Source organism: Giraffa tippelskirchi, chromosome 1 (assembly GCF_054371585.1).
Source record: "Giraffa tippelskirchi isolate mGirTip1 chromosome 1, T2T-mGirTip1v1.2.pri, whole genome shotgun sequence".
NCBI classification, from domain to species: domain Eukaryota; kingdom Metazoa; phylum Chordata; class Mammalia; order Artiodactyla; family Giraffidae; genus Giraffa; species Giraffa tippelskirchi.
Window position 1 is genome coordinate 215,299,186 of NC_137275.1, and position 27,926 is coordinate 215,327,111.

At 39.8% G+C, this 27,926-nt stretch overlaps 1 protein-coding gene across 30 annotated transcripts in view; it reads right to left on the bottom strand.

Moving 5' to 3' along the window:
- ECPAS (Ecm29 proteasome adaptor and scaffold) overlaps positions 1-27,926 on the bottom strand; it is a 109,770-nt gene that overhangs the window by 32,010 nt on the left and 49,834 nt on the right. For all 30 annotated transcript variants that reach the window (XR_014078195.1, XR_014078206.1, XR_014078184.1 and 27 more), the window contains 17 exons: positions 26,934-27,015; positions 24,481-24,600; positions 18,526-18,611; positions 18,216-18,294; positions 16,335-16,384; positions 15,258-15,324; positions 15,025-15,147; positions 12,576-12,679; positions 12,060-12,183; positions 10,701-10,781; positions 9,460-9,685; positions 8,937-9,028; positions 6,077-6,211; positions 5,097-5,259; positions 4,482-4,654; positions 3,113-3,214; positions 91-214 (listed from right to left, as the gene is read on the bottom strand). Coding sequence is in view for 23 of the 30 variants with exons in the window: in XM_081574410.1 (XP_081430536.1) it covers positions 91-214; positions 3,113-3,214; positions 4,482-4,654; positions 5,097-5,259; positions 6,077-6,211; positions 8,937-9,028; positions 9,460-9,685; positions 10,701-10,781; positions 12,060-12,183; positions 12,576-12,679; positions 15,025-15,147; positions 15,258-15,324; positions 16,335-16,384; positions 18,216-18,294; positions 18,526-18,611; positions 24,481-24,600; positions 26,934-27,015 (1,931 nt within the window). In the remaining 7 variants the exon portion in view is untranslated. The remainder of the gene's footprint in view (positions 1-90; positions 215-3,112; positions 3,215-4,481; positions 4,655-5,096; positions 5,260-6,076; positions 6,212-8,936; positions 9,029-9,459; positions 9,686-10,700; positions 10,782-12,059; positions 12,184-12,575; positions 12,680-15,024; positions 15,148-15,257; positions 15,325-16,334; positions 16,385-18,215; positions 18,295-18,525; positions 18,612-24,480; positions 24,601-26,933; positions 27,016-27,926) is intronic.

Consider the following 27,926-nt stretch of genomic DNA (forward strand, 5'->3'; position numbering starts at 1 on the left):
TACAGATTTTTTCTTTGGCTTCAGAGGTGGTAACGAGAACAGAAGAGGGTTACACGGCGAGAATAAAGCCATCAGGTGGCTCTAAGGTACCGGCGGGGGGCGTATACTCCTCCTCGGTCACCAGCCAGGCGTCCCGGGCGGCCACAGAACTAGTTCCTATCGCAGCACTGGTGATGGCTTCACCGATGGTGAACTGAAGTTCTATCTGCTTGGCCTGCAATGAAGGGGACAAAAGCCAGGGGTCAGAGGGAACGTTTTCCAAAAACATCCATTTCCATAAAAAAGCTGCTTCCTGGGCTTGTTTCTCAGCGTGCTTTGTTTCCACTCTTTCGCCTGGAATGCTCCAACAGGACGGCTGGAAAGAGAGGCAGGGTGAGGGAACAGAGCACCCAAGAATGACTTGAAGATCTCTCCCCAAGTCCACGCTGCACTTTTTACCAAAGCAGGGAACCACGAAGCAGCGATTTTTAATCTTTGGAAGACTGGAATCATTTACTTGGGGAGAAGGGCACGGGCTGTGAAGCCACACACATCTCGATGGAAATTCTGTCTCTCACCAGTTGCACATCATTTAACTCTGAGCCTCAACGTCATTTGTAACATGAGCATAAATAATACCATCACCCACCTTGTTCAGGCCACAGGGATTAAACAAGGTTAACGTACAAACGGCAACTAGGAGACACCTGATTGGTAGTAATTGCACAATGACATTGGCCTTTATCACTGACAGATATCTCCTCTCTGTACACTTAAATTACATGATATCTGCAAGCTCCTCTCAAATGGTTGTAGGGCTTCCCTGGTAGCTCAGTCAGTAAAGAATCTGCCTGCAGTGCAGGGGACCCAGGTTAGATCCCTGGATTGGGAAGATCCACTGGAGAAGGAAATGGCAAAACACTCCAGTATTCTTGCCTGGAAAATCCCATGGTCAGAATAGCCTAGCGGGCTATAGTCCATGCGATCGCAAGAGTCAGACACAACAGCTTAGTGACTAAATCACCACCTCAAATGGTTCAGGAAAAAACCCAAAGAACCAAAAAGCAAATGTGGTAAAATGTAATTTGGTGAATTTGGATGAAGGATATAGAGGAGTCCTTTAAATTATTCATACAATTTCACTTTAAATTTGAAATTATTTCAAAAATCAAAACTATGCATATTTTATACATATACCCAAATTTTTAAAATCAGATTTGGATTAAAATCTGATTTTAAAATCTCAGATTTTAAAATCTCACAATTGTGAATCACAACTAATATGGAATTGGGCCAGTCTTCGGCATTTCTCTCTCATGTTTGCTAGGAATTGGAAGAGACTTAAGGATAGGAGAAGAAGAAGAGAAGGAAGAACAGAGAGCAGGAGGGCTATGGGAATACTGTGGAGACAGGATAGGTTAGCTAATCCAAGCTCAATCTCTGGTAGCTCAGATGGTAAAGAATCTGCCTGCAATGCAGGAGACCTGGGTTTGATCCCTGGGTCAGGAAGATCCCCTGGAAAAGGGAATGGCAGCCCATTTCAATATTTTTGCCTGCCACGAACAGAGGAGCCTGGTGGGCTACAGTCCTCGGGGCCGCGAAGAGTCAGAAACAATTGAGAGACTAACACACACACAGACACAGACACAGACACACACATACACGCTCTACCAGCCAAGGGCTTTAGGCTTGCTGAGGCATCAAGTGCTGACACCTCACACCTCCTTCTCTGAGGAAAAATGATTCAAGGGCTTTGGTCGTACAGCTTTCCTGGTCAAAAGCTTCTCTTGGCAACTCTAAACTGAGAAAAGCTATCTCAACACAGAGGATCTCATAACAGGGATTCATTTTACGTGCCTGGTTTTACACGTTCACATGTTAATAACAATGTAGTTGGCATTACAAACAAAAACAAAACTCCCTAACTCTATCTGTGAAGATGATATCTAGACTTTAACTATTCTAGAAATAAAGAGTGGCTGAATAAAGATCATTACATTATTATTCTCTCTACTTCTATGCATGTCTGAAATTTTCCATAATAAAAAGTCAAAAGAAAAAACAAACAAAAAAAAACCTTTAGAACTGTCCTAGCTGACCGTGAAGATACTTTGCTTCTGATTCTTGCTCTTTTTTTTTAATCCTTTAATCTCTCCAGCATGTTTCGAGCTCTTCATATTTCTAAATTTCTAAACTCTTACAGTGTCTTCAGTAGTAAGTTAAGAATCGAGACAAACAAAAACATCATTTATTTATACAAAATTGGAAGAAACCCATCTATAATACAGATTAAAAAAAAAAAAAGGATGAGAAATCAGACATCACAAACTTTTCCCCAAGAGGTTACAACGTTAGCGACATCCAGGGAGAATCTGACATGAGTTTAATTTCTTGTCAAAAAATTTCACCTCAAAAATACTTCATCAAGACTCTAACAATCGCACCGCCAGGCCCCAGTTTTATGGGCTGCAGGGTTACAAAACAAACTCTGCCTTCAGTCTAGGGGGCAATTAGAAACTGTGATAAATGCTGTGAAGAAAAATATGAAGAGGCACAAAAGCACAAAGAACTAACGAATCTACCCTCGTGTGAAGGGTCAGGGGAGGTTTTTCAAAGAGGTGCAGCAACAACCTGAGAAAGAAGGAAGTAAATAAGGGTTTTTCAAAAGCTCAGAACAAAGACGGACAAAGAGGCTGGTGAAGAAAAATGTTAAGTGAAAAGAACCGAAGCCCAGTTGGGGCCAGATCAGGCTGTGTTGAGTCACTGACCACACTGGCTAGGAGTTGTCTACTTGGAGGTCTTCTCCACCACACTGGACGTTTATCTAGAAGACATCAGACTCAAGAGCAACCAGAACACCAGCACCTACTCCCCACAGCCAGCTGACTGGGTATATTTCCCCTTCTACTCACCCTGCACCACACTTCACAGAACAAATCATGAGATAAGGACTTCCCCACATAGGTGACTCAATCAATGCTTTGACTAGCACAGCCCACAGCTGGTATTCAGTAAACACTTGGTGAATGAATGAATAAAAGTCTCATTTTAAAACCTCACAACATGCAAAATTCCAACAACAAAAAAATGCCTTTTGTCTAAATGACTAACAACCAGATAGCAATATAAATACCTCCACAGAATCCATCAGACCTTGCAAGAGGAGCTTCTGGTGAGGAAAATCTCCATCCCCAACTGGAAAATACCCCAGTGTTTGGATAGCTCTTTCTTTCATCTGGAAGAACAGAGAATTTTTTTTTTTTTTTGATGAAGTATATAACAGCTTGGTCCTAGAAAAATGTTTTCTGGGAGAAAAATGAGAAGGCAGGGAGGAGGAGTCTGTCTAACTAAATGCATCAGTGCAAGTTTTTTGTTTTAAGCATCTGATTTAACAGAATTACATCTATAAGACACTGGAGGTTGAAAGACATGAAACTAAGTTTATTAAGGGTCCACCACTACAAAAGAAGGAAGCACAAAGTCTTTAACTAGGTCAGTACCCTACAAACCATAACAGCTATAAATGTAGATTCTGGGCCCAGAAGAACCCAAGATCGGGTCACAGCTAGATCGTTTTTAGTAGCCTTTGTGGCTGTGTGACCTCAGGCAAGTTACTTCACTTTTCTGTTTTTTCCTCCTCTGGGAAAACAGAGATGACAAACATACCTACTTCACTAGACCTTCTGAGGATTCAGTTAATTAAAGCATGTGAAGCAATCAGCATATGCTTGGATGGTAATGACTAGCTAATAACAGCCAATAAAAATTACACTGCGATCTTCTTGGTAAGTTTTAAAAAATAGCTAGATTGAGAATAAGATTACATATTTATTAAACTTGTAGTAAACTGATTTTTTCTGTTCATTAAATCACCTTACATTTCAACACTGAGGTACTCTTATCCCAAAGAAAAATTTTAAAGTCTATGAAGGTTTTTATCTAAAATTAAAATACTATAAAGTTCCTCTGGGCTTCCCTGGTAGCTCAGACAGTGAAGAAACTGCCCACAAGGCAGGAGACCTGGGTTCGATCCCTTGGTTGGGAAGATCCCCTGGAGAGGGAAATGGCAACCCACTCTCGTATTCTGGCCTGAAGAATCCCATGGACAGAGGAGCCTGGCGGGCTATAGTCCATGGGGTCGCAGAGTCAGACATGACTGAGCGACTTTCACATTCACATTCAAAGGTCGTTTTCCTCAGAGATGACTCACACTGCTTACCCAATGCCCAAACCTCTTAAAACCACCTGGTTATAGGAGGTTAAGATTTAGATCTGGTCTGAAATTATAAAAATCATATAACTATTTAACACTTTATTACCTACCTTTTGCATGACAGAAGAATAAACTTGATGCATTTAATCTTTACCCAAATCTTAACAAGTTATGCGCCTTAATTGGAGTAACTGGGTCAAAAGGCACACACTTGAAGGCTATACACAAATCACCCACAACTCAAAATTAAACAGTTTTCAGAAGAGAAGGGTAAAAGGAAGAGACATGCCTTATTTGTTTCTTTACTGGAGGGTATTCTGTTTAGCAGGCTTTCCACAAGCTGCAGCTTGGTAAAGCCCGATCCCTCACTGGGGATTGGGAGGGGACCATTTCTGCCGATTTCCCCCAGGGCTGTACAGGCAGCAATCGCCAAGAGAGGGGAGGTACTGTCCAAAAATGAGCCTGTGAACACATTTACACAAAACAGAATTATACGTTATTACCCTTGGAATCCAAAGCAACCAGAAACATAATCGAACTTTTCTTAAAGACAGCAAATGAAAATCAAAGTCTACGATATATTTTCTAGTTGATAATTTGTTATCATTTCTTTAGTAATAAAATACCATGGAGTGGGGTGCTTTCTTGACATTTAAATTTTTTCCCACAATGGAATCATATCTGTTAAACAGAAACATACAGAAAAAATATACAGAAAAACGAGAATACCTTCAGTGTTATTAAAAACAGAATTTATTTAGCATCAAGATTTTGTGAAAAAGCTTCTATGTTTAGAGTACAATGCTATAAAAAGAAACTAAAATGTTACAATAAATTTTAACCTCATTCAAAATCTTGTAACTATTTATGCTGACATCCACATCAGCATAAACACATTAATTACCAATAGTTTCTGCGGCGCTCTGAGTGAGCTCCTCTTGTTCGGGCAGGAAATCGGCACGTGTCTCCACGTTTGGCTGCTCTGCCATTTTCATTTTCTTCTTAGCCAAATATCTTCCTACTGTGAATCCCAGTGCCAGCAAGGATCCGTGCTGTATCTCCGGGCTCTGGATTCAACAACACAACAGCGTATGTCTGTCTCCCTCTCACACGTGTGAACGCACTGCAATAACTGTGTTTATCACAGTCATCTCCCCATAAAACACAAGGCCGAAGGATAAAGTGATCATGGGAGGCTCCACAGGATGTCAGTAAACCAGCTAGCGAACAAGAGAACCTTGAGTTTCAAACACAGAGAATTCTGAGAAGCTGAGTTGAGTCGTGCCTTCTGTTTGCATTCCCTAATCCCATACCCACTCCGGTTCTGGTGAGGTGACTCCCTCAATGCTCTGATAAGCACATACGCTTTCTTCTCACTTATAACACTTATATAACTATACCATCATAATTTCCAAGCATGATTTTCCCCTACTGCCAACAAAATACAATGAACTAGATCCTATTTCTAATTGCAAAAACCTCCAAACACGGGCAGGCAACAGAATATTTGAAAGCACATGACTTCAACAGTGTTTCCTGATGGCAGGTACAAAGAGAGGTGGCAGGAGATGGGGAAGAAAAAAGGGACCAACATTTCTGAGCGCCAAGCACTACCAGAGCTTCTCACGTATCTACTCCCCACTGTCCTCCTAGCACCTAGAACAGTGCCTGTGAGACACAAGGCACTCAAACTCGTCGACTGCACTGACTGAATCCATGTGTTATCCATCTCATTTCATCTTTACCATCACAAAAGCAAGCAATTTATGCGTTCATTTTACAAATGAGAACATAGAAAAAATATATTAGATGCTTTTGTAAAACTTCTATTTCACACACACACACACACATACACAAAAGACAAAGGCAAAACTAATAACATACATGATTGTCTTTTGTAGTCTTTATCAGCTGTTCTATCATTGACTTCAGCTCATTTCCCGACACTGTAGATACCACCACGGAATAAAACAAGGCTGCCAGTTCACGCATCTCTTCTTTACTGCTATTCATCAGACTCTGAGCGGTGTAGAAAGAAATATGTACATGATATAGGATCATCTCCCTGCTGACAACTTCTAACAGTTAAAGTTAAAAGAATACATGATACATTACAATGTTCAACCTATTGGTATTTTTGAGAAAAGAACACAATCTATTATTTCAAAACAAAATAAAGCCGAGCTACCCTCCCTTTCTGAAAATGAGCATTCTAGCTTTGAGGCATCTGATGGACGCCGCCCGCGGGAATGAACACGTGGTTGCAGGCGGTGCCTCTGGTCACGTGGGGGCGCCCTTGCACCATCCCTGCCCTCTGGACCACAAGGGCATTCATTCTCCCTCCTGGCAGGTTCCCGCACTTCCCTGGGTCCTTAGCACAGAGGACCACGACCCCCACCCCAATCTGTTCTCTGGGAACTTCTTCCTCTTCGGGGAAAGAAAGGGCACCTGCACGTGCCCAAATGTCACTGCAGGGTAAGGGGCCAGCAGACTTCTGATGTTACCATTTCTGAATAACAGTGAGTCACTGCAGGCCTGAGCCAGGCATGTCCTATTCTGAGAGGAGTGCCTTGCCTCAAAATGCACCTTCATCTTTGGAGAGCCTGTGCATGGGCCAGGAAGGGGCAGGAAGAGCCAAGATTTCCTTCCCAGTATTAAATGCTTTTTTTCTTTTTTTGATTGGAAGGCGCTAGTGCTTAAGTGCTATGCAGGAGACATAAGGGATGTGGGTTCGATCTCAAGTCATGAAGACCTCCTGGAGAAGGGTATGACAACCCACTCCAGAGTTCTTGCCTGGAGAGCCCCATGGACAGAGGACTCTGGCAGGCTTCAGTCCATAGGGTCACAAAGAGTTGGACATGACTGACCATACACAGGATAGACCAAAATCTCATGTGCATTTTCATCAAAGATACAAAATATAAAACAGGTAGAATTAATATATAACTGATCTAAAACAGAGATTTACATGTTTTCTGCAGCAGTTCTACTCTGCCACTGTATTAATAAAAGCAGTCACATGGGTGTGGCTGGATTCCAGTACAATTTTATGGACGCTACAATTTCCACATGTCAGGAAATTTTACTCATCTTTTGACTTTTCCTTCAACCCTTAAGAAATGTAAACACTAGTCTTAGCTGGCAGGCCACGCTAACAGGAGGCAGGACAGATTTAGCACACAGACTGCAGGTTAATGACCCCTGATCTACAAGACCAAAGGTCTAAAATCATTTTAAAATCAGCAAATCTCCATAGAGTAAAAAATCTTTTTGAACTAGATGCAATTTCATGAGACTAGATTTTTTAGAAAAGGGCAAAACTCACTCTTGGTAAATTACATTCACGTGTTCACACTTAAAAGAATCTGTACATTTTACCATAATTCAAACTGCATCTTCCAAAAAGAACTGCATTATGTAGCACAAGAGGTATACAAAACTGCACAAGCCAGACCTGTACTAAGAAAGATTATTCACTCTACTCATCTGAAATTCAAGTTTAACTGAGTATCCTGCATTTTTATTTGCTAAACCTGGCAACTCTTTTGGTGTGACCATGGGAACAAAACACTCTCCAACATGGTTGGTGGGAGTGTGAACTGGAACTACGCATGGCTCCGATAGTAAAGCATCTGCCTGCAGTGTGGAAGACCCGGGTTCAATCCCTGGGTTGGGAAGATCTCCTAGAGAAGGAAATAGCAACTCACTCCAGTACCCTTGCCTGGAAAATCCCATGGAAAGAGGAGCCTGTAGCCCATGGACAGTAGTCTACAGTCCATGGTGTCGCAAAGAGTTGGACATGACTGATCAAGACTTCACTTTCGATTTCACTCTTTCATATGGAGGATGTGCACTGTCTATTAAAATTGCATCCATGTGTCCTCAACGCCGTTTCTGCAGAATCCAACTAAAAATACACCCACTCGTATTCAAAATGACAGACTGTTCATTGCAGCAGTCTGGAAGTACCCTAAATGACCATCAATAAGGATCCAGAATAATTCCAACTCAATGGACATGAGTTTGAGCAAGCTCCGGGAGATGATGAAGGACAGGGAAGCCTGGCGTGCTGCAGTCCATGGGGTCTCAAAGAGTTGGACACGACTGAGCGACTGAACAACAAGAATAATTCCACAGCCATGCTGTGAAAAATAAAGAAGTTGTTAAAACAAAGAGGATGTTCTCTCTACAGTCATGCAGGAATAACTCCATGTTCTAAAGCTAAGTGAAAGAAGTAAGGTACAAAACAGTGTGAAAAAGTATTGTGTAACACCTTGTGTGTGAAAAAACGAAGAAAAGTTTAAAATGTTGATTTCATCTGCGTGTATATGTGTAACTAAACTCTAGAAGGGACACTGTATACAAATAAGTGATAACCTATATGTCTGTCAGGTGAGAGAGGAAGAGGCAGGAAGTTGAAGGAATCTGGGCAGGTAAGAGACAGAGAAAGATGTTTTACATAATGTTTTATTTAAACTATACGAAATGATTACTTTTTTACTTTTAAAGCAGAAAAATAATTCTTTTTTACTTATATGACTCTCCACTCATCTCCCCCTCTCACCTAAATGGATCACGGCCGCACACTGACCTACAAGCTTCCTAGTAAATGCCTGACGATCAGAGTTTTCAAAGTGACCTAAAGGCAGAAAAGGTCACAGGAACCCTGGTAGGAAGGCGAAATCATGACACCGAAGTTTAAAACACAGAGAATCAAAACGAAACACACAGGCAAAGGATATACCTTTATCCATTCAGTTTTGTCTACAAATTTGGTGGCCAACTTTTCTGGATACACTGAGACAGCTTCCAACAGACAGTACATGACTGGCAAACCTAAATAAGAAGGAATTCAGAAGCATTTTAATTTCAAGAAAAGTGATACATATACAAGGATCACTAAATTCCTTCAAAGCATAAGGTTACATCTTTAGGAGGCATTTCCCAGTTTTACGAAACAAACGTTAACCTGAATACAGTATGTGACTCAATACAGCAAATTTACAGCCTTACTGTCTATAAAAAGATGCCCTGTTCTTCACACCCACTTGCAAAGTAAAAATACATTATCTATTGTTAGCATTTCTTTCTGCAAAGAGAAATAGTATATCAAAGCTGAAATTAGACAAGTTTAGAAAAGAAAGATTCACGTTCAGTTATAGGAGAGAGGAGAGAAAATAATTTTGGTGAAAATTGTCAGCTGAGTTTAAAATTAAGATTTTTGCTTTAGTGCTTTAGTACCCGTCCTCGGTATCACGACCTCCTACCTCCAACACCTGCTAAGAGCTGCTGAAGCAGGCCGATGTAGATCTGAACAGGGTTGGTTTCCCCACTCTTGGAAGATGAGGAGGAGGGTGTCGCCTGGCTGCCTGACATTAAAGTCCGTATGTAGCGTCCAATGGCTGGGGCATGATCTTGCATATCAGCTAAACTCTGAGAGGTGGGCACCACCCCCGCGCTGTGAGCCAGGCACATGCGCAAGTACAAGACGATCTACGGATGGAAGGAAGAAGGACACCAGATAAGCTTCTCATAAAATCAAGGTGGGAGATGTTCTTCAAAGTGACAGTTCCCAGCTTTGATGCCCCCACCCTCCTTCACAAAGCTGTTCAATAATCCTCACAGTAGCTGGAAAACATGACTCAATATGTGAACTGAAAAAAACTATAATTTTATATAACCAGCTTTTATAATCCAAAGAGAGTGCTTTTTAATAGAGTTTAATGGAGTTAAAATGCAAACTCAACTTTTAAAGTCTAAAACAGGTACAACGAAAATCATTTTTTTTTAGAGATGTGTGTGTATATATCAGAGAGAGACAGACAGACAGACACTAGGCAGAAACCCAGGGCCAATGATCTATTCCTGTAGAACTCCAGTTGAATTTAATCTCCACTGGCATAAGAACTTGAGAAAATGGGTTCAACTCATCTACAGAAGAGTAGCTACGATGTCATTAAAAACCTCTGACACAAATTAAGTTAGTCAGGAGTCTTCTGGAAGTGCTTTTCCTTGACAGCTAGAACAGGACTGGCAGCAATTCCATCGTGAGTATTCTCACTCACTGTGAACAAGATTATCTCTTGCCATTTAATTAGTGCAAGCCAATGACTGAAACAATAGAATTTTCCTTAGTAAATGAGGTAAATTAATCTAACCCTCCAACCTTCAAAGCTGGATAGTCCAAATAACCTCAATATATCATTGGCTTTAAAATTCAAATCTAATTTGCTGTGAATTCCCAACAGCAATCAATGTAAAGAAAGTACCTAGATCTCTCATGAAAAGAATCTCACTGAGATAAATATATTTCTTGACTCTGCTGTGAATTAAAACAATACCAATTATCAAGCACTGTTTTTCCTAATAAACAATCTGATATAAAACAATGACATCACTGTATGGGTTTTTACCTAGAACACAAAAAATTCACGGACATCTTTTTGACTGTGACACTATCCTTAAGAATGCCCTGCCAAAATGAAACAGAAATATACGCCAGTCCTACCTCTCCAAAGGCTGCTGGGTTGAACGGAAGGACAGTGGTCCCAGTCATGTATTTGGCTGGCGTTTTCATTCGATGGGAAGCCTAATAAAAAGAAACCCCCCAAAATCAATTACTGAAAAAAAAAGCACATGTACCTTTTCTTGACTCAAAAATAACTGTATTTCTAGCTACGTTACTATCTGCTACTGGTTTTTTCTAGTCAAATATTTTTACATTATTCATGCTTGATCGTGCACAGACCTCAAACCCTAAGTGACAGATGTGCTGCCTTTTGACTGGCTTCTTAAAAAAGAAGAAACCTACAAATTAACTACACTTTAATAAAAAGAAAGGAAAAAAAGAAAAAGCTCCAAAGATGACACAGTAGGAAGTAAAAATTAAAAGAATAAACCTATTCCGGGCATCTACTGACACAGTCGCACCAGGGCACTGAATGCCAGTTATTTTCATTAATAATAAAGGTAGAAGAAAAATATTAGCACAAAAGCACCTTCTGCCCCCCAGTTACGGCACTGCTACAGAGAAGAGAATCATGGCTGCCACAAACTGCCCTCCAACACCTATAAGATGTCTGTCTACACAAAAAGCTACCACCACCAGAGAAGAGAATCATGGCTGCCACAAACTGCCCTCCAACGCCTATAAGATGTCTGTCTACGCAAAAAGCTACCACCACCAGTAGAGATGAAGGCAGCAAGCTGTCCCCCAGCACACTTACAGAAACATTCATGTAAAAAGTCGGACAGATCTGGGTTGTGACTGCCAATCCTCTGATCTACCAGTAAAATAGGAGACTTGCAAAAAGCAGGTATGATGTTCTCTCATGAACACAGGGGAAAAAATCTGAACTGCTCCCTAAAGGGTTCTTAAATTTACATTGTCCTAAATAATGCCCTTAAGAATAAAAAGATATATTTGGGGGAATTCCCTGGCAATCCAGTGGTTAGGATTCCATGCTCTCACTGCTGAGGGCCCAGGTTCAATCCCTGGTACGGGAAATAATATCCCACATCCCACAGGCTGCATGGCACAGTTAAAAAAATAAACACAAAAATAATAAGAGTTAATATTTTTAAGCATGTCTTGCCAAGGGGAAAAATTTTAAACACAGCCAAAATGTTGAACAGCATAAAAGAAACTGTAAGTAATTTAGATTTGGGCAGATTAATTACACTTGAGATTTATATTTTTCTCATTTTGTGCCTCTCTCTTATTGTAAATATTAACATTGTTAGAAACTTTACTACTATTCAGCATTTAGTGATTAGCATTTTACACAGTGTCACCAAAAAAAAGGTATGTTTATTTTCATCATTCACTATGTGACTCAAACTAATAATATGAAAGTAAATACCATACCTTTTCTTGGATATAGTATACCATTTCTGGGAAAGACGGCATCTGCTTAGAAGCACTGTCTTTCCTGTTTCTACCAGGAAGACACCTTAAAACACGTTGTGCCTCTCCATGAACTTCCTCCCGCCTTCCGTAGAGATAAGAAAGATAAATAAATTTCACTAACCAGAGAATGATCATATGAAAAATAAGAACAGCAATTTTATCTGGCATTTGTCTTAAGTATATTCTTGGCTACATGCAAAGAATCATAAAATACATGAGAAGCAATCACTTCTTTTTCGAAATTTCATTAGTCACGGAGAGTCACGTGGCTTGCATCTTCAAATTTTACCCACAGGAAATAACAAGACAGGGTATGACTACAGGTCTTCATGCTGTGTCAAGGGGTTCATATTTTTAACTCGAATACGTTGCTTCTAAATTAAACAGACTACGCTACAAACAACATAAATTTTATTCAATTTTCAACTGAATTTGAAATAAACCCAAGTTCGTATCAACACCTTTGAAACTTACGGGTCTCCTGCAGCTAACAAGAGCAAATATCTGGAAGGAATATGGTCTGAGGGAAACACCGTACTGGCAAATTTCACAGCCACTTGTCGAACTTGAACTTCAGGCTATTTGACACATAAACACACAAACACAGACATAAAAAAAAAAAATTCAAGTAACAACTCATTTTAGTCAAGGTAAGTCATTTTAACTGTAAACAATCAAAATTTAAGTTGATACTTCAGTAAATATATCTAAATAAATAAAAATCTTTTTAGTCGAGATCTTTAACCATGTTGTTTAAAAGTCTCTGGACAAAGGCATTATTTAAAAAGTGCTTTTATGACCTAAGGGGATCTTCCAAGTAAAGCAGGAAACCCCACCGAGACTGCTGTCAGAGAATCTCTCTGTAGATGCCCATACTCAGCCGGACCATGGGACCAAGGTCACAGGGGCAGTTTTCAGCCACCACCTCTGCTTCCTCAACTCTCACGCTCTCAGCCACATGAGTGAAATTCACATAGTTTGCAGGGAACACAAACAGAGCCTACTTGGAGTCCCTACAAATTTAAAGTAAAATACCACCAACACTTTCAGGTTAGCTCTAAAGTTAAAAATGACTTCAAAGCAAAATTTCAGCTGCATACATATATCCAACTGGGGCTTCCCTGATAGCTCTGTTGGTAAAGAATCCGCCTGCAATGCGGGAGACCTGGGTTCAATCCCTGGCTTGGGAAGATCCCTGGCAGAAGGGAAAGGCTACCCGCTCCAGTATTCTTGCCTGAAGAATTTCATGAACTGTATAGTCCATGGGGTTGCAAACAGCTGGACATGAATGAGCAACTTTCACTTTCACATATATTCAATTAACTTAAATAGATTGAGACTGCAATCTATAAATATCAAGTTCGACCAGAAAAAGCAGCTGTAGAGTCTAATGATGCTGAAGCTTTATTCTCACGTACCTTCCCCCTGGGTCAATCCTCCAGTCACAACATAAGTGAGATGAGAGGTGCTTAGAAACATGTGCTACCTCATTCATTCAGGTGTTCTTACTCTTCAGCATTCCCTGTATAGGGCAATATACTAAGGACTAGTCTATATGATTTAGCCCTCAGTCTGGCTGCCTTACATGTAGTCTGGGAAAACAAACCAAATCACCTATAACTTGGTAATATTGTTATGTGACTTGATCTGCATAAGTATAACCAGTACCCATGTGCACTATACAAGCATTCCATTTTCATATGAGATTACCAATGAAGAGTTTTAAGTATTTGATTCTAATGAGCTTCCAAACAAGCCTATACTACTTTGCTCATGTTATATGACCATGAACCAGATACACTGGACACCAAGACCATTTGACAATGGGACTCTACATATAATAAGATTTCTGAACGTTCATAATTATCCTGTTCCATTTCAACAGAAGCCAGACATGTTTCTGAACCTTTAATAATTCCCTCAATATAAATACGGAAGCCAAATTCAGTGAGATGCAAATCATATTAATCTCACCAATATTTGACATTTTTCCCTCTTTAATCTCCCTCTCTTTCTATTCCTAGAAATAGAGGTCAAAAAACTGACTAAAGCAATACATAATATATTATTTTATACTGTATACTATATATCATATATACACATGTACATGTATATTGGGCTTCCCTGGTGGCTCAGACAGTAAAAAGTCTGCCTGCAATGCAGAAGATCTGGGTTTGGTCCCTGGGTTGGGAAGATCCTCTGAAGAAGGACACGGCAAGCCACTCCAGTATTCTTGCTTTGAATCCTATGGACTGAGGAGCCTGGTGGGCTACAGTCCATGGGGTCACAAAGAGTTGAACACGACTAAGCTACTGACACTATGTGTATATAACCATAGATATTAAAAATTCTCTTACAAACTCCCACGATAGGCAGATGAAGAGGACTCAAAGAAAGAAGAGTATGTATGATGGTACTGGCTTATTTCCTACAGACTCATTTTGATACATAAAATGTGTCTTTCCTTCTGCTCTTCTCTCCCAATGTTACCTACAGAACTCTACTCCAAGGGACTGTAGGGCTCAGCTACCAGTTAAAACAAAACACAACCAACTAGGAGAACGTGACATTAAGAACAGTTCTCCAACAAGGAAGCCTTTAAACATAAGGTCTCTGTGAATATCACTACTCCTTCTTCTCTAAAATCATATTTCCATAATGAAGAATTAAAAACACATCACATTAGAATTTTCCATTCAAACAGCTATTTTCTATGCCTAGTTTGTACCTAGAAATCTTGGTTTGAAAGGCAAGATTGACAATAAAAGACTTTATGGGGGCAAAAAAAAAAATCATAAATCACAGTCCAAGGGAAAGCAAATACTCTTCTTCATTATTAAGAAGAAAAGCAATTCAAATTTTGATTATAAAAATATAAAATGCGTACATTACCCGCCACTGTGGTTCACATAGTTGGACCTACCTTTATTAAATACGAGGCCACAAGTGCCTCCATGAGAGTCCGCTGTGCGCCTTCCAAAGTGCTGTAAGCTCCAACCATCATGGATAATGCTTCTTGAATAGCGAGTCGCGTCTCGGGCTCTTCCTGTTGAAAGATGATAAAAACAGTGTTTCCGTCACCGTTGAGTTTCCGTCACCGTTGAGTTTCCGGCTGAGCATCCAAACAGAAAGCACACACTTGCCAGGTTTCCCTACCTTACACAGGGCTTCAAAGAGCTGCTGCACGAGGGCTATATCCTTAGTGAACAAATGTGGCATTCGACTGCAAGAGAACGTGAGACCATCATTACTACTGAAAATTTCCATAAGGCAGAAAAAAACGAAACTAAACACACATTTTCCTGAACTTGCACTTTCCCCTCTGGGCACCATGTGGGCATCACTGGGTCACCTCCCCAGAGAACCAAACATTTTTTAAAGTCAATATTTAATTCTACTGTCTAATCCAAGTAACTCTAGATTAATTCATGTGTTATCTAGATAGTCTCACTAGAATCTATTCCATACATTCAGTTAACATTTCTTATTTTGAAATAAAGAAAAGAGATGAGACTAAATGCTATTTAAACTAAAGACTACGGTGACAAGAAGCTCCGTCAACTGCATGCCAGCACACAAGGGGCAAGGTCTGTCGACAATGCTGTGCTGTATCAGTTGATCTGAAATGACTTGTCTTCTGAGCCCCCAAACTCCTTCCCTACACAGTGCAGAAGAGCCTGACCTCCTGTGCAGGGGTGCAGGCAGCGGTTAGGGCCACTGAAGATGCTGCTCCTCTCACCCCCTGCTCTGAAATATGTGAACAAAGAGGAAACCAGGAAGAAGTGGGTGCAGGAAACCAGACTAAACAGAGGAGAAAAAAAAAAATCCACCTTTGGAAACTCAAGAATCGTTAACACTATCAGAAAAGAGAATCACTAGAAAAACCCTTGATTATTGATATTATAAACACTAGTAGTAAGTCGTAACAAAAAGACTTAAGATCAATCAAATGTCTCTATGTAGGGTACAAGAAAACTAACATGTTAGGACACAATCCAGCACAAAATCTCATTTCAAGGCTGCCATTTAATACAGTAACATATCTTCAAATGTAAATTAAGATGTCTCACATCATTATCCTTCTACAAGGAAGACATTTCTAAACAACCTATGGCCATTAAATAATTTCCTTTCAGACTCATAACAAATTTATTATCCATCCATTATTAAATGCCACAATTTTTCTTAGTTTACCAACAAGGAGTATCTCTCACTGAAAAGGAGTTTACTCACCTGGAGAGTTTTCCAACAGCTGAATATGCCATAGACAGTAGCTTAGGGTCCTTGAAATTAAGAAAAAAAAAAAAAGAACAAAAAAGCAGACAGAACAAAAACACAGTAAATGGCAAAACCTTTTTGCTGCAATGAAATGCATTATTTTACTCCTTGTTAAACCTAGATCTCACTGTGCCTAACTACATGATACCAGAATCTGAACAAAACAAATAAAAATGTCCAAACCCAGGATGCATCAGACTACTAAAAGAAAAAACAAAACAAAACTGTCCATCCCCCACTCACTCCAAAAGGAAAATGCAGAGGTCATATAATAGAATAGTTTCTCTCCACTGATGCTAACTTCAGGATCCTTTCAATACTATGTAACCTGCAAATACCAAAATTCACCACCAACTGGGAAGACAGCCTAACTTATTAGAAAATTCATCACTGCCCAACACACTTGGATCCACCCTCTCTTACCCCAAATTTCAGGAAGCAAGAAAGCAATTATCTAAAAATCTGCACTATAGTAAATTGCTTCTTCTCATACCTTTCACCTTAAAAAGTTAAAGGGATCATAGTATTTGGGTGAGTTAGTGAGGGTGCCACTCAAGATACAGATAGAATTTTACATTGCTTATGAAAATCAGGAGTCTGACATTACTCCGAACACAGCAGCACTTCTGTGAGCTGAAGTTTATACACTTCACAAAGGATTCACACACCTACCTAGCCACTCTTATGGGCTCATCTGTTGAGAAGACATGCAGAGGTCATCTGGAGGTTAAGATAATTACAGCCCTGTAGATTATCTGGCCACTCTAATCTACCTCAAATATCTAGTTTCTCCCCAAAAAGCCCCAAAGCATTTTTGTATCTACCAGCAATCCAAAGCACTTATCTATGCCATAAAAATAATCTGAAAGGTTCCCAAGGCCTTAAGCACCAGGCAAGCTCTGCTCACTCAACAGAAGAGGACAGGAGAGCCAGGCCTAGCACTGCCCCAAAGCACAGCTGCACAACAAGTGAACAGTTTGCAATAATAATATCTACTAACATGCCTTCACTGTGCTAAATTATCTCATTTAATCTTCACAATCATCTATGATCATTTAATCTTCACCGTAATCCGATGAAATGATACTATTAGCCTCATTCTTCTAAAAAAGAACAGAGGTCCAAAGAATTTAAGTTACTCATGAAGGAACAAAGCTAGGATTCAAACTCAATTCTAGCTCCAAATGGCAAAATAATGGTCACTATACTACTGCAAACATGCATTCATATTTAGCTAAGACTTAGGAAAAGAATATTAACTAGCGTTCTTAAAATTTTACCTTTTTTTTTTAGCCAATTCCCTTGAAATACTAGAAATGGTTAAGAGTGATACAGTAAGAAAAAACAGGATTTGAAAAACTACAATCCAAGGAATCCTCATCCCACTTAGCTTAAGGAATCAAAAATTTACTGAATGCATGTTTTGACAGTTTTGAATCAATAAAATCTCAGTTTCTGGGAATTAACACTGTTTCTCAGTACAAGCAAATCGAAATAGATCTATATGGAAATAAATCATAAAATAAAATATAATCCTTTTCATTCCATTTTTGCGCAGTTTCTAAAATAAAATGTACCAGCTTTTTAAAATGTTACATAAAGAAATAAGACCACTTCAAGATCCATATCAATTTTTAATGCTTACTTCCCAAAAAAGGGGACAAAGATGTTGGTAATTTCTGAAATTTGCACCACCTCAATTAAAAATGTTAAGAAATGATGGAACAACAGCAAACTTTAACTGTATCAACATACAGACCAGGAAAGGTTATAACAGAATTTAAAATCTAAAATATTAACAAAAAGTAAAAAAAAAAAAAAAACCGAGTCACTTACCTCTTTATATTCATTGATTAGCTTGGTGAGACCATTCAAAAGCATTGGACCTAAAGGCTTAATCTTGATTTCTGGACAGCTTGTTAAAAAACAACACATACACAAAGCAAGATGTAAGAATCTTGTAATTACGCATTGTTTCAGATTATTACTTAAAACAGAGACATAGCTGACGTAAGTTTAAATAATCTATCAAAATGTGACATATTTTAAGGTAAGCAAACACATTTTCTTTCTAGGTAAGATACTCTTCCATCCCTTCATCACTCCGAACAGCTTGAAAACTTAACAAACAGTTCAAAAAACTTACGTTACACAAATGTGATGCACAAATTGCAGGGATAATGTTCTTAATTTTGAATTTGTATTTGTACCAAAGAGTCCATCATACACCACCTATGAAAACAGAACATCAAGAATACCAATTAAGGAGGACAGCAATTTATTATTTTCAAATACAACTGAGGATTCAACAGTAGGTCTTTTGTACTACACTTTGTTCTTCAAAATTAATGCAGTTCTATTTCACCAAGTATTTTAGCTGACGGCCGTAGGAAGTTAACAAGTAGCTTCAATTAACAGTCTGGGTAACAAACACAATGGTTGATGATTCAAGTCTGCGCTGTTTGTCGGGCTACCACTAGGAAGCAACACAGAGTTCATGCTGCAGTGGGCCACCACTCAAACGCAGAGAAATGTTTCCAAAGTAAGTTCACATGTAATTAAGAAAGGTTAATACCTCCCAAATGATTTAATCTGCTGATGTCCTCTGCGTGAGAGTGGTGGCCCACTGCAGCATGAACTCTGTGTTCCTTCCTAGTGGTAGCCCCAAAATAGCACAGACTTGAACCATCAACCATTGTGTTCATTATCCAGACTTTACTGAAGCTACTTGTTGGCTTCTTACAGCCGTCAGATAAAATACTTGTGTGAAACAGAACTGCATTAATTTTGAAGAACAAAGTATAGTACAAAAGATCACAAACTGATCGCATGGACCACAGCCTTGCCTAACTCAATGAAATTATGAGCCATTCTGTGTAGGGCCACCCAAGACAGATGGGTCATGGTGGCGAGTTCTGACAAAATGTGGTCCACTGGAGAAGGGAATGGCAAACCACTTCAGTATTCTTGCCTTGAGAACCCCAAACAGTATGAAAAGGCAAAAAGACAGGACATTGGAAGATGAACTCTCAGCTTGGTAAGTGCCCAGTATGCTACTGGAGATCAGTGGCGAAATAACTCCAGAAAGAATGAAGAGAAGGAGCCAAAGCAAAAACAACACCCAGTTGTGGATGTGACTGGTGATGGAAGTAAAGTTCAATGCTATAAAGAACAATATCGCATAGGAATCTGAAATGTTAGATCTATAAATCAAGGCAAATTGGAAGCGGTCAAACAGAAGATGGCAAGAGTGAGCATTGACGTTTTAGGAATCAGGGAGCTAAAATGGACTGGAACAGGTGAATTTAACTCAGACAACTCTTACTTCTACTACTGTGGGCAAGAATCCCTTAGAAGAAATGGAGTAGTGATCATAGTGAACAAGAGAGTCCAAGATGCAGTACTTGGGTGCAATCTCAAAAACGACAGAATGATCTCCATTCCTTTCCAAGGCAAACCATTCAATATCACAGTAATCCAAGTCTATGCCCCAACCAGTAATGCTGAAGAAGCTGAAGTTGAATGGTTCTATGAAGACCTACCAGACCTTCTGGAAATAACAGCCAAAAAAGATGTCCTTTTCATTATAGGGGACTGGCATGCAAAAGTAGGAAGTCAAGAGATACCTGAACACAGGCAAATTTGGCTTTGGAGTACAAAACGAAGCAAGTCAAAGGCTAACAGAGTTTTGCCAAGAAAACGCACTGCTCATAGCAAACACCCTCTTCCAACAACACAAGAGAAGACTCTACACATGGATACACCAGATGGTCAATACTGAAATCAGATTGATTATATTCTTTGCAGCCAAACATGGAGAAGCTCTACACAGTCAGCAAAAAAGAGACTGGGAGCTGACTGTGGCTCACATCATGAATTCCTTATAGCCAAATTCAGACTTAAATTGAAGAAAGTAGGGAAAACCACTAGGCCATTCAGGTATGACCTAAATCAAATTCCTTTCGATTATACAGTGGAAGTAACAAATAGATTCAAGGGATTAGATCTGATAGATATGGACAGAGATTAGTGACACTGTGCAGGATGCAGTGATCAAGACCATCCCCAAGAAAGAAATGCAAAAAGGCTAAATGGTTGTCTGAGGAGGCCTTACAAATAGCTGGGAAAAGAAAAGACGCAAAAGGCAAAGAAGAAAAAGAAAGATATACCCATTTGAATGCAGAGTTCCAAAGAATAGCAAGGAGAGATAAGAAAGCCTTCCTCAGTGATCACCGCAAAGAAATAGAGGAAAATAATAGAATGGGAAAGACTAGAGACCTCTTCAAGAAAATTAGAGACACCAAGGGAACATTCCATGCAAAGATGGACACAATAAAGGACAGAAATGGTATGGACCTAACAGAAGCAGAAGATATTAAGAAGATGTGGCAAGAACACACAGAAGAACTATACAAAAAAGATCATCATGACCCATATAATCACGATAGTAAGATCACTCACCTAGAGTCAGACATCCTAGAATGCAAAGTCAAGTGGGCCTTAGGAAGCATCACCATGAACAAAGCTAGTGGAGGTGATGGAATTCCAATCGAGGTATTTCAAATCCTGAAAGATGACGCTGTGAAAGTGCTGCACTCAATATGCCAGCAAATTTGGAAAACTCAGCAGTGGCCACAGGACTGGAAAAGGCCAGGTTTCATTCCAATCCCAAAGAATGGCAACGCCAAACAATGTTCAAACTACCGCACAACTGCACTCATCTCACATGCTAGCAAAGTAATGCTCAAAATTCTCCAAGCCAGGCTTCCAACAGTACATGAACTGTGAACTTCCAGATGTTCAAGCTGGATTTAGAAAAGGCAGAGGAACCAAAGATCAAATTGCCAACATCCGCTGGATCATCGAAAAAGCAAGAGAGTTCCAGAAAAACATCTATTTCTGCTTTATTGACTATGCCAAAGCCTTTGACTGTGTGGATCACCACAAACTGTGGAAAATTCTGAAAGAGATGGGAATACCAGACCACCTGACCCACCTCTTGAGAAATCTGTATGCAGATTAGGAAGCAACAGTTAGAACTGGCCAAGGAACAACAGACTGGTTCCAAATCGGGAAAGGAGTACGTTGAGGCTATATATTGTCACTCTGCTTATTTACCTTCTATGCAGAGCGCATCATGCGAAATGCCGGACTAGATGAAGCACAGCTGGTTCAAGATTTTTGGAAGAAATATCAATAACCTCAGATATGCAGATGACACCACCCTTACAGTACAAAGTGAAGAACTAAAGAGCCTCTTAATGAAAGTGAAAGAGGAGAGTGAAAAATTTGGCTTAAAGCTCAACATTCAGAAAACTAAGATCATGGCATCCGGTCCCTTCACTTCATGGCAAATAGATGGAGAAACAATGGAAACAGTGAGAGACTTTATTTTATTTTTGGGGTCTCCAAAAATCACTGCAGATGGTGACTGCAGCCATGCTCCTTGGAAGTAAAGTTATGACCAACCTAGACAGCATATTAAAAAGCAGAGACATTACTTTGCAACAAAGGCCCGTCTAGTCAAAGCTATGGTCTTTCCAGTAGTCATGTATGGATGTGAAAGTTGGACTAGAAAGAAAGCTGAGCACCAAAGACTTGATGCTTTTGAACTCTGGTGTTGGAGAAGACTCCTGAGAGTCCCTTGGACTGCAAAGAGATCCAACGAGTCCATCCTAAAGGAAATCAGTCCTGAGTATTCATTGGAAGGACTGATGCTGAAGCTGAAACTCCAATACTTGGGCCACCCGGTGCGAAGAACTGACTCTTTTGAAGAGACTGATGCTGGGAAAGATTGAAGGCAGGAGAATGGGGCGACAGAGGATGAGATGGTTGGATGGCATCACTGACTCGAGTTTGAGCAAGCTCCAGGAGTTGGTGATGAACAGGGAGCCTGGCGTGCTGCAGTCCATGGGCTCGCAAAGAGTCGGACACGACTGAGCTACTGAACTGAACTGACTGACAAAGTGTACACCTACAAGAGGTCTATGAATATTCTGCCACATAATTCTAGCTGCTTATTATATAATGTAGCATTACTACCACCACCACTTCTGAACCAAAATTATTAAGCCACTGTCAGGGAAAACAGTGCCTAGTAAGCAAAATGGAAGAAGCTCTGTGATTATTTTATGTTTACAGAAAAACAGAATACAGTATTCGAAATTAGTCAAGGACTTCCCTATAGCTCAGATGGTAAAGAATCTGCTTGCAATGCAGGAGACCCAGGTTCGATCCCTGGGTCAGGAAGATCCCCTGGAGAAGGAAACGGCAACCCACTCCAGTATTCTTGCCTGGAGAATATCATGGACAGAGGAGCCTGGTGAGCTACAGTCCATGGGGTCACAGAGAGTCAGACACGACTGAGTGACTAACACTACTACCACTAAAGATTGGAGAGCAGATACTGGGAATAAAAGTTGTATCACCTAGAAGGAGGAAGTAGAACAAATAAGCCTTAAGAGGGAGAGATATGAAGACAGAAGTTAGGAAGAGGAAGCAGCCACTTAAGTAAGTCATTAAGAGGGAGAGACGTGAAGACAGAAGTCAATGTCCACCATACACATACAGTGAGCAAGACGAGTGTGTTCTTACTTTGGGACTGAAAGGGAGGAGAGGCAGGAAGTAAGAACATTCTAGATAGGAGGGGGCACACTAGAGAAAATCCTGAAACCGGAGCAGATGTTTACCAGGCTACAGGGGGAGGAGCAGTACACCAGGAGTCATGAAACAGAGCCACGAAGACAGCACACTTAAGAGCAACGATCCCTGCTGGCAGGTAAAGTACAGGGCAAGGGGTGCTGAGATGCGAGACCGGGTGGGAAGTAACTGCTGCCTTTCCACCATTTACTGAGAACTTCCTCACTGAATGAGTACTAGCAGCACACTCTAAATCTTCTAGCAGCTATCCCACTCAAGTCTTTACAACACTATCATTACACTCATTCTAGATTTTTTTTTTAAAAGTTCAAAGAAAAACAGGGAAAAAACCCTAAGGTTTATTTAAGATGAAAAGTTGTATTTGTTGTTGTTTCTAGTCACTAAGTCATGTCTGACTCTTTGCAACCCCATGGACTGTAGCCTGCCAGGCTCCTCTGTCCATGGCATTTCCCAGGCAAGAACACTGGAGTGGGTTGCCATTTCCTTCTCCAAGGGATCTTCCCAGCCCAGGCATTGAACCCACCTCTCCTACACTGGTAGGTGGGTTCTCTACCACTGAGCCACCAGGGAAGCCCTATTTATGATCAAAAGCAAGTAACTAATGACAAAACCATGCTCAAATAAATAGTCTCTAGAGCTGGACTGGTCATCACTTGGATAAAAGGCAAGGGCTTCTGCAGAGGGGGCTCATACCCCATACCAACCGAGTACAAAGATTTCCAAGTGCAAAAATAACTCTGGTGGCCACACAGAAAACAGACTGGCTGTGGGCAAGACGGGGCAACAAGGAAGACGACTGTGAGAAGCAAAGCAAGTGACAGTCCCCATTAACATCAGCATCCGCCCTTGGGAGATGAAGACGCTGAGGCGGCAGGGCTCAGAGGCTGTGGCCACTGCCTGCGTGTGGGGCCCCAATCAAGGAAGACTCATTATTCCACTTCAGTGAACGAGGTTCTGCTGCCACCATTTTTGGAAAAACACCACTCAGAAAAGCACTAGTTTGAAAGGGATTATCACCATACATTCAGAGTGAATGCTAACCATAGAGAGTATATATACTATAATCAAAAAATTTCAATATTTTTTTATGCGGACCATTTTTTAAAAGTCTTTACTGATTTGGTTGCAATATTGCTTCTGTTTTATGTTTTGGTTTTTTGGCTCCAAGGCATGTGGGATCTCAGCTCCCCGACCAGGGATGGAACCTGCATCCCCAGTACTGGAAAACAAAGTCTTAACCACTGGACCACCAGGGGAGTCTCTGTAATAAAAATGTTTAAGTATTTTCTACAGCTAAACTTGAGAGAGAAAAAAGAATCTCATTAATCTTGTTATACATATCAATCTACCTCCTGAATATTCATTAATGCAGTTCTTTCTCTAGTTACATAGACATAAAAGTTGTAAACAGGTCGTATTTCTGTCGAAAAAAATCAGTTACCTGAATGTTAGCTGGGAACGTTTCAGCAGCTTGTCTAGAACGAAGAAGGTGGGGGACAATCTTTAACTTGACCCTTGTGCTGACTGGGTCCCTTTTCAGCTCCGGCTTCAGAACCGCTCCCTGTGGAAAACATTGTAATTCAGCACTTCAAAATTATTATCAGTTGAAAAAAATCATGAAAGATCATCTAAATCAATGGTCTCTAAAACTTTTTTCAAGGTCCCTTTATACTCTTAAAAACTACTGAAGCTTCCAAAGATCTTTCTTTTATACTGGAATATCTATGAATATTTACTATATTAGAAATTAAAACTAAAAAAATTTTAAGTACTTATTCACTTAAAAATAGTATTAAACCCAAGATATATTTTCATAAATAACATACTTTTAAGAAAAATTAAAAACTACATTTTTCAAAACAAAAAATGGCACTGAGAGAGTGGTACTGTGTTTTCTGTAAATCTCTTCACTATCCACTTTCATAGAAGAAAGCTGGATTCCTGTATCTTTTTCAGCATGTAATCTGTTGTGATATGTTATTTTGGTTTAAATATATTAAAAAAAATAAAACCAGCTTCACACAGATTATGTGACTGGAAAAATGGTGATGATTTTATTAGGTTTTTCAGGTAATTACAGATATTCTTAATTACAGATATTCTAAATATAGATACCACCCACAAACTTCCACAAACTTGATATACAATAGCTTCTTAAAGGTTGCCATGTGGATTTGAAAATGTATCAATGGAACATCTGCATACTCTGTTACAGTATACTAAATTCCACCACTCTATTAAATTATATTAAATGGCTCCCTTACCCTTGTATGCTTCTGTAACAACATTGGTCATTTGGAAAATATTGGCTCACTGAGTTACGCAAATATTTCATTATAAAACATTCACACACACACAAATCATGACCAATCTTATCAAAAAACTGTAAATACTGACAAGCTGTCGTGCTCAACACAATGAATACAAATTTCCCAAAATTCTAACTTTTGCTTAAAAGCTCAACTTTCACCACTGCCAACAGAGCATGTTAACTGTTTTTCTTGAAACCTCATTTTCTTCATTTTAAAAGAGAAAATTCATGCCAAATACCCATCTTAATAACCAGAGTTTGTCTCTCTACTCTTAACATAAACTAATTTTTTCTGCTTCATCAAGGATATTCATAAGCTGAGTTTTAGTCCCTCTCTTCTTTTTAACCAACAGTGCTGACAGTGAGGAACAGAATGATTCCTAATAATTATTTAGTGACACAGCTCTGACTCATGCTAAGGTCCCAGCAGTGACACTCATCACTGCTTTTGCACCATCAGTGAAAAATTCAACACAGAAAAAAAGAAGAAAAAAAGGCAAAAACTGTCTTGGCTTTGTGAACCTCTAAAAGACCCTCTGTGACCCATGGACCACACTCTGAGAACCACTGACCTAGTTCAACCTCTTAATTTTCTACATGAAGAACATGATGCTCAGAAAAGTTGTGCAATTAGCCAGATCTCTCCTCTCCAAGATATTTATGTGCCTCCATTCAGGAGGAGAATCAGGGTGGGGTGAGAATTCTCAACTCATTGATCTTTCTGCTACATTGCACACAACTTTTTTTTCTGGGGGGGGAGGCCTGTGTCACAGCATGAGGAATCTCAGTCCACCAATCAGGGGTCACACCCCCGCCCCCTGCAGTGGAAGCAGGGAGAGCCAGGGAAGTCCCTATCACACTCAATTTAATCTAACAGGAGTTAATATGATTTTTAAAACACCTATTTATGGTTTAGAAAGCAAACAAATAATTTTGTATGTCTAGGTTTAGACCTGGAATACTTCTAAACACAGTGAACTAAAAAGAACTTAAGTTATTCAGCAACATCTTACTTTGAAAATTCAGAAGAACCCACCTTCTGTCCCAGATTCTAGACCGGGAGTCAACAAACTACAGCCCGTGGGCCAAACCCAGCCTCCTATCTGTCTTGGTAAGGTCTGTGAGTCAAAAGAAGTGTTTAGATTTTCAAACGATTTTTTAAACACCAAAGCAATAGTCTGTAAAACTGTATTTCATAAAAATAATAAGAAATTCAAATTTCAGTATCAATAAAGTCTTACTGGAACATGCCCAAGCTCATTCAGTTATGTTCTGTGGCTGCTTTCACATTATGGCAGAATTGAGTAGCTACAGCCTCAGAACTATAAAGCCATTAAAGTCTAAAATATCTACAGAAAATGTTTACTGAGGCCTAATCTAGGCAGCTGAATGGAAAACACTACATCAGGTAAACTAAGCTACTTCAGGAGATTTTAATCTACCTGCACTAGTATGGTCTAAAACTAGTACTTCCTATAGCATATGTTCAGCCTAAATCAAAATAACCTGGAGAAAATGTTCAAGCATCACCATGTCAATAAAATGCTTTTATGATAATGTAAGAATAAACCAAAACAACCTACCTCTTTTGTTTTCAGTGGTATATCTCCAAGGTATACCTTGTACATCTTATTAATGATGGCAGGATTATTCCAGTCAATCAAGCTACAGAAAGTTTCAACAAAGCTTGTTAAAATTATTATTTTTCTCTCCCACTTCAATAATTTCAAAATATAGTAACCTCAATACATTACTAAAGAAAACTGTTATAAATACACAAATGAAGAGAAGGCAATTGACACTGCAGAAGAGAAGGAAAGGGATTAATTTCTATCAAAGTTAGTTTTCAAACAAAAAAAGTCCCTCATCCCACCATGATTCAATGTAACATAGATCACTGTAGCCAGTGGCCCAATTTGGTACCACTCGGGAAATGGTGGACTGTACTCCACTCTCAGGGTCAGCGACGCGGAGCAGGTCCAGCAGAGCAGAGCCATCTACACTTGTTCAGGCAAGGTTCTGAGGCAAGCTTCTTCTGTTTAGCCACTTGGAGATTCAAAAGTGATATGGAAAGTGACCAAAAAAACCATTTTACCCATTAAAGCCACAACCCTAGGAAGCTTGCTGCCCATGGCATTTCTCAAATTCTGTGTCACTGTGCCTCCAGCATCCCCCTCTTATCTCCCAACACACACTTGGCAGTCTTAACACCTAATTCTACAGACCAGTCTTGCTGTCATTTAGTCGTTAAGACTTATTCCTAACTGGGCCCCACAATAAGGTGACTGAGAACATTACTGCCCAACCTTCTGGGCACCAGGGACTGATTTTGTGGAAGGCAGTTTTTCTACGGACCACGCGTTGGCAGAGGGAAGGATGGGGATGATTTGGGGATGATTCAAGTGCAATACATTTACAGTGCGGTTTATTTCTAATCTAACGCCATTGCTGATCCGGATCATCAAAAAAGAGAGTTTCAGAAAAACATCTATTTCTGCTTTATTGACTATGCCAAAGCCTTTGACTGTGTGGATCACAATAAACTGTGGACAATTCTGAAAGAGATGGGAACACCA